Raw genomic sequence first — 7500 nt, forward strand, 5'->3', positions numbered from 1 at the left:
GTTAATAAATCTAGACTCCGGTCAACATAACAAGTGATTTGCATCCACAGACCTGTCGTGTGCAGCCAGCAGGAAATTGAGCAGCAGGCTGATGCTCTGCTGGACGTTGATCTGGTAGGTGGTGGGCAGTCGCTTGTTGAGCTGGTAGAAGATGGACGAGACGATGGTCTCCAGCCGGGACACGCTCAGCTCCGTGCTGTGCTCCAACGTGTTCAGGCCGTTTTCCCGAAACGCCTCGATCATGTTCCACACGTCCACCAGGTGCACTGCAACATCAGCATCATTACAGAGCAGGTTCAGCTTCGTCCGTTACTCATTCTACTCCTGTACACATTCATGAAGCTCCGCCCACACACACACACGACTGACAGGAGACGTGTCCGATCACAAACGGACGTTCGGCACAGAAGTCACTTTTCCGAACGGATTTTTTTCATCCACACGATACAGTACGTCTTTCCTGAGACTTAAAGCAGTTTCTACCGCTTATCCGAACTTCTCGGGTCACGGGGAGCCTGTGTCTATCTCAGGCGTCATCGGGCATCGAGGCAGGATACACCCTGGACGGAGTGCCAACCCATCACAGGGCACACACACACTCTCATTCACTCACACACTCACACACTACGGACAATTTTCCAGAGATGCCAATCAACCTACCATGCATGTCTTTGGACCGAGGGAGGAAACCGGAGTACCCGGAGGAAACCCCCGAGGTGTGAGGCGAACGTGCTAACCACTAAGCCACCATGCCCCAAATACGAATTCATTAGTATTTAACACAAACGTCATAATTCTCTCTTTTGATTTAAAAATAATAGGATGATTATCTATCAGAAATATTTCCAAAAAATATATTATTATATGTGTGAATGAAGCTTCGTCTCATTGAATATGCAAATATTTATACGCATAAAACGTTTATGTCCACTGTGAGCGTGTGGCCGAGAGAAAAGAGCTCGTTAAAAAAATGTCAAAATGTTATTTGAATATAAAAGAACTTAAAAAACTAAACAAACTTTTCAGGGATATCTGACATGGTACGACTGCTTAAGGTGGGTGGAGCTTAACGTGGTCATTAAAGTTGCCATGCTGTTTTCTGTTGTTAATGTCATTACTCCATGACTTCCCCAGGTTAAGACGTGTCACACGTGTAATTTCCCGTCACGGCGCTGTGGTGTTCTGAGCTCGTACTCACGGTTGCATTTCCTCTGGACGAAGCGGAGTTTGCAGCCTGTGCGATATGTCGAGAGTCGGATCAAGTCGAAGTTCTGCGCTTCTGCAACGAGATGATGAGGAACGTCATTATGTCATTATCGTACAACTGAAAACACGCACAATACCCAGCATGCAACACTGCTTCCATAACAATCAGGCCTTACTAAGACGGCGGTAACGTCCACGCTGCCTTTAAAAAAAAAAGACGAAACAACGTTCACTACAGGGTGGTCCGAGTCGACACGGTTACTACGGCGACCTGTTTAACTACATCGTATGGACTATTCTTAAACAATCATATTCTCATTTATAGCTTTTTAATGTTTTTTGTGTCAAAATTGTGCCCTCACTGCAACACACACACACACACACACACACACACACACACACACACACTTCACCGTTTCCCAAATACACATTAAAGGTGGGGTCTCCGTTGTTTAAAAGTCAATGTTGACATTTGAAATCACCAAAACAAACACGCCCCTAAACCAAACGGGTCCCACCCCTGTATCGATAGCTCCGCCCCACACATACATACATAACCTAGGCAACTGATGGAAAGAAATGTGTCTTTATTGTAGCTGACGTGTCAAAAAATATATATTATTTGATCTTTTAATGGTTTTAGGATTTAGATTTTTAGCTCTGAGTGTCATGTAACTCCTGCTACATTAAATCATATGAGTGACGTGGAAACTGAGCACTGACTCATCTCTGTGAAGAGCTGCGTCTTGTCTGCCATCGTCCTTCCTCTCCTCCCTCCGTCTTCAATCATCCTGAGAGGAAAAAAAATCATATTTAAATAAATGAAGTCGATATATTGATGTCAGTCTGGTTCTGTCATTAGCTCACGGTGACGAGGAGCTGGACGGAAAACGTAATTGTGCGACTTTACGACGTCACCGTACGGCTGGATTCTGATCGCTCGGTTTATTTTGCCGTCGCGGGTTTAAAACGAATGTGCTTGTGAGCTAACGGGTTCTCGTTTCTATAGTAACGCCTCATTTACAGAGATCTGATCTGTTGATGTGAAGTTTTCTTTAAGGAGACATTTATGGAGGGTGTCACCGGAGTCTCCTTGCTTTGGGTGAACTTTTTGTGCTTCCTCCGAAACGAGACGAGCTGCTCTGCGACGTCAACGACGGATGGATGAAAAAAAAAACTTAAATGTAAAAATTAATTTAAACCAATGTGATGAAAAATGACAGAATTGTGGAAGAAGAGGAATAAAAGCAAAACTACATGATGTGCGGTTAAATGAATCAGCGGCAGAGTGTTAATGAATATATAATGTGTGATACAGTGTGTGTGTGGTGTGTGTGTGTGTGTGTGTGTGTGTGTGGCTAATTCGTGACATTAATCATTAACAGCAGTGTAAAGGAACTGGTTTGGTGTTGGAGCAAAACACACTGAGCTTTTATCTCAAGTTTACATGAAGCGTACAGTCTTGCTTCTGTCTGTGCCTTCAAAAACTGCTCGGCGATAAATCTTTACTACTCACACACTCTCTCACACACACACACACACACACACACACGCACACACACACACGCACACACACACACGCACGCACACACACGCACGCACACACACACATTCCTGAGGGGATTTAAGAGTTTCCCAAGAGCCTTTATTATAATCATCAGAGACAAAGAAGCACACAAGCTCACAACAACATTGTGAAAACACACACACACACACACACACACACACACACACACACACACACACACACACACACACCTTCATCGGACACCTTTACTTATTATCATTTATTTGTGGCTTTCTGTCACTAGATTATTAATTTATTGGTACAATCATCACCTCTCCATCTCCATCTGTCTCATTTTAAGAGAATACTGACTGAAACCTACAAACTGCAAGCAGTCAAACAGAATTCTGCATTCTACACACACACACACACACACACACACACACACACACACACACTGTGAATCCTCATCTATCTGCAAACACACACACACACACACACACAGTCAATCACAGAGAAAGAGAAAGGAGGTGTGGTCTCTGTAGGTCAGACACTTTCAGAAAAAGCTTTAAAACAGATTTCACCGTCACTTTAAGAATAAAGAAGCATGTTAAAGTTTAACAGGTGGGCAGCTCACTCAAGTGTAAATAAACTGGTATGGAAGCAACACACACACACACACACACACACACACCCCCGTTCCAGCTGCTCATAATTCCTGTGTGAACACGCACAGCTGACAAAAAGCAAACAGGTCAAAAACAAAATAAACACAGACACACACACACACACACACACACACACACACACATAGAGTAACCTAGTCATATATAGAGTGTGTGTGTTTTTTCTTACCTCTTTAGTGGTTGGAGTTCTAACTAATGCAACTGGGCCACTATGAACTCTGTAAAGCAAAACACACACACACACACACACACACACACACACACACACACACACACACACACACACACACACACACACACATGTGTAAAGAGAGAGAATATCATCACATACATTACAAAACTCAGTCACTAGTGAGCTGCACTGTTGGTGAAAACTATAACATGGATAAAATAATCCAACTGATTTATTAATGCTGTAATAATAATGACATTTTCTTTAACATGTTACAGACCGAGACGTCAAAACTTTTGAGTCTGAGCCCAAATTCACTAAGAACAATAATCGCCTGAGGGTAAAATCTTTCCCCAGCACTGTGACGGTCACAACCCACTGACACTGGAGACTCCTTCTGTACAGTAACACAAATAAATCATCAGCTCATCCATTCAGTCTGTCCCGAGCATCCGCTTGCGTACGAGCTGTTACTATGGAAACCAACACGTAAGCCTGTACATGTACGTGTACGATCGTACTAAACCCGCACACAGGGTTCGAAAGACAGTAAATCTGTCCGGATTCCATATTTTCAAGTGATCCGGTGTTGAACTGCGTGAAAGTCTGCAAATTAAATAAGAAGAATAATAAGAGAGCGGCGTGTGGGCAGCGAGAAGAACATCAGCTCGTAGTGACGACCGAGACGTGACTGAGGTGTCGTTCTCTCTGTCACTGTCTCACCCACACAGTGAAGCTGCCGAGAGACAGAGTTCATCTCACTGACATGCAGAGAACCCACTCAGACTTCCTGTCAAGATACATCAATCTCTCTCTCACACACAGACGCAGACACACAGATGCAGACACACACGCAGACACACAGACGCACACATAAATAGACGCAGACACGCAGACACACATAAACGCAGACACGCAGACACACAGACGCAGACACACAGACGCAGACACACACGCACGCACATAGACACAGACACGCAGACACACACGCACGCACATAGACACAGACACGCAGACACACACGCACGCACATAGACACACACACAGACGCAGACACGCAGACACACAGACAGACACGCAGACACACAGACACGCAGACACGCAGACACACAGACGCAGACACGCAGACACGCAGACACGCAGACACACACGCACGCACATAGACACACACACAGACGCAGACACGCAGACACACACGCACGCACATAGACACACACACAGACGCAGACACGCAGACACACACGCACGCACATAGACACACACACAGACGCAGACACGCAGACACACAGGCGCAGACACGCAGACACACACGCACGCACACAGACACACACACAGACGCAGACACACACACACAGACGCAGACAAACACATGCATGCACACATGCACGCATGACACACATAGACGCAGACACGCAGACACACACGCGCGCACACACAGACACACACGCGCTCACACAGACACACACACACAGACAGACACACTCATTTTCAGAGTCAAGAGCCAAGTTGTGTCAAATTATACATAACCACACACAAACCCACACACACACACACACACAAACCCACCCACACACACACACACAAACCCACCCACACACACACACACCAGTAATAACAACATCTACAGTAACGCTGTGCAATCGTTTTGTCTCGATATACACACAAATTTATTCTTAAATCATCCAAGAAATGTGATTAGCAGGAAAATCTGGCGAGTTGAGCAGAAACATAAATCATACTTTCCCTCCTGGGTTAGAAATTTGTGTCATATGACTCACGTGAAAATATAAATGTTGTACGACTTTATGTTCGAATTACACTTAAGTACACTAGATACTCAGCTGATGCCGATGTAACGAGGGGTGCAAGGGGTGAAACCGCTAGAGTCTCCGTTAGCCGACACGCTGCAGCGGCTGAGCGCCGGGTTACGTGGGCGGGGCTACTGCTTAATGACTACCTGCTTTCTCACTGAAACCTTACTAAACTGTTCTAAATGTGAGAGAGAGAGAGAGAGAGAGAGAGAGAGAGAGAGAGAGAGAGAGAGAGAGAGAGAGAGAGAGAGAGATTTGTACTCTGGAGAGAAGAGGGAAAAGCATAGAGAAACAGATAGAGAAAAACAGAAGATAGAGAGAGAAAGAGAGGTGGAGGAAGAAGGGAGGGAGTGACACTAGAGTGGGTGATGGAAATTTGCCTTAACCCTGGGTTGCTATTCCTGTCCACGCCTCCCCACACCACATGACCTGAGCAACAGCTGAACCTATTCTCACTCACACTCTCTCACTCACACACACACACACACACACACACACACTAATTACAAAACAATTATATAAAGCCACTGTAGACGGAGTGTCCACACACACAGGGGTGTTTCGTGTCTTGTGCGTACGTGTGTATTTTTATACGGTGACATATTAATGGAGTCGGCGTTCGCATGTTCCTGTGTGTGTGTCTACTTTTAGCAGCGGAGCAGATGGCTGTCAGTGTTGGTGGATGACATGACGTCGTGACGTCTACATGTCAGGCGTGTAAACAGCACGAACCGCGCTGTTGGCTTCTGGATTCTGATTGGTCAGGAGGTGTCGATTACCTCGCTGTCTATCAGCAGCTCTGTCAGTTACACAGGCTCATATTAATGCTCTCATTAATGCCTCATCGTTACTATGGCGACGCCTCGTTTGGAAATGTTTAGTGCTCCAAATACACCTCTGAACTAAAAGGTCACGTTTTTCCTTTTCTGTGCATCTCACTGTCTCTCTCTCTCTCTCTCTCTCTCTCTCTCTCTCTCACTCACACAGTCTCTCTGTCTCTCTCACACACTGTCTCTCTGTCACTCACTCTGTCTCTCTCTCACACACTGTCTCTCTCTCTCTCTCTCTCTCTCTCTCACTCACACAGTCTCTCTGTCTCTCTCACACACTGTCTCTCTGTCACTCACTCTGTCTGTCTCTCTCTCACACACTGTCTGTCTCTCACACACTGTCTGTCTCTCACACACTGTCTGTCTCTCACACACTGTCTCTCTCTCTCTCTCTCTCTCTCTCTCTCTCTCTCTCTCTCTCACACACAGTCTCTCTCTCTCTCTCACACACAGTCTCTCTGTCTCTCTCTCACACAGTCTCTCTGTCTCTCTCTCACACACTGTCTCTCTCTCACACACTGTCTCTCTCTCACACACTGTCTGTCTCACACACACTGTCTGTCTCACACACACTGTCTGTCTCACACACACTGTCTCTCTCTCTCACACTGTCTGTCTCTCTCTCTCACACTGTCTGTCTCTCTCTCTCACACTGTCTGTCTCTCTCTCTCACACTGTCTGTCTCTCTCACACTGTCTGTCTCTCTCACACTCTGTCTCTCTCTCTCACACTCTGTCTCTCTCTCTCACACTCTGTCTCTCTCACTCTCTCTCACTCTGTCTCTCTCACTCTCTCTCACTCTGTCTCTCTCACTCTCTCTCACTCTGTCTGTCTGTCTCTCTCTCACTCTGTCTGTCTCTCTCTCTCTCTCACTCTGTCTGTCTCTCTCTCTCTCTCACTCTGTCTGTCTCTCTCTCTCTCACTCTGTCTGTCTCTCTCTCTCTCTCACTCTGTGTCTCTCTCTCTCTCTCACTCTGTCTGTCTCTCTCTCTCTCTCACTCTGTCTGTCTCTCTCTCTCTCTCACTCTGTCTGTCTCTCTCTCTCTCTCACTCTGTCTGTCTCTCTCTCTCTCACTCTGTCTGTCTCTCTCTCTCTCACTCTGTCTGTCTCTCTCTCACAGACTGATGTGCAGAGACGTTTATACAAATGTGTTGTGACTACGTTGTCATAGTAACATCTGCTACGCTGAAAACAACTGACAGCGACACCTGCAAGTGCTTGTACATCATCAGATAGCAACACACACAAAGAAAGAAAGAAAGAAAGAAAGAAAGAAAGAAAGAAAGA

The 7500-nt window shown here is 45.8% G+C and overlaps 1 protein-coding gene and 1 pseudogene across 8 annotated transcripts in view; both read right to left on the bottom strand.

The window, feature by feature from the left end:
- The window catches only part of LOC113658642, a 297616-nt pseudogene that overhangs the window by 202449 nt on the left and 87667 nt on the right, over positions 1 to 7500 (bottom strand).
- Positions 1 to 7500, bottom strand: part of dtnba (dystrobrevin, beta a) — a 23723-nt gene that overhangs the window by 11253 nt on the left and 4970 nt on the right. For 5 of the 8 annotated variants that reach the window (XM_047818390.1, XM_047818388.1, XM_047818385.1 and 2 more), the window contains exons 1-3: positions 1930 to 2017; positions 1199 to 1279; positions 53 to 266 (exon numbers count right to left, since the gene is read on the bottom strand). In XM_047818390.1, coding sequence (XP_047674346.1) covers positions 53 to 266; positions 1199 to 1279; positions 1930 to 2017 — 383 coding nt within the window. Of the gene's footprint in view, positions 1 to 52; positions 267 to 1198; positions 1280 to 1929; positions 2018 to 3568; positions 3618 to 7500 lie in introns of those variants that run through there. The other 3 variants (XM_047818389.1, XM_047818391.1, XM_047818386.1) reach the window with 2 other exon arrangements.

Source organism: Tachysurus fulvidraco, chromosome 9, assembly GCF_022655615.1.
Source record: "Tachysurus fulvidraco isolate hzauxx_2018 chromosome 9, HZAU_PFXX_2.0, whole genome shotgun sequence".
Taxonomy (NCBI): Eukaryota; Metazoa; Chordata; class Actinopteri; order Siluriformes; family Bagridae; genus Tachysurus; species Tachysurus fulvidraco.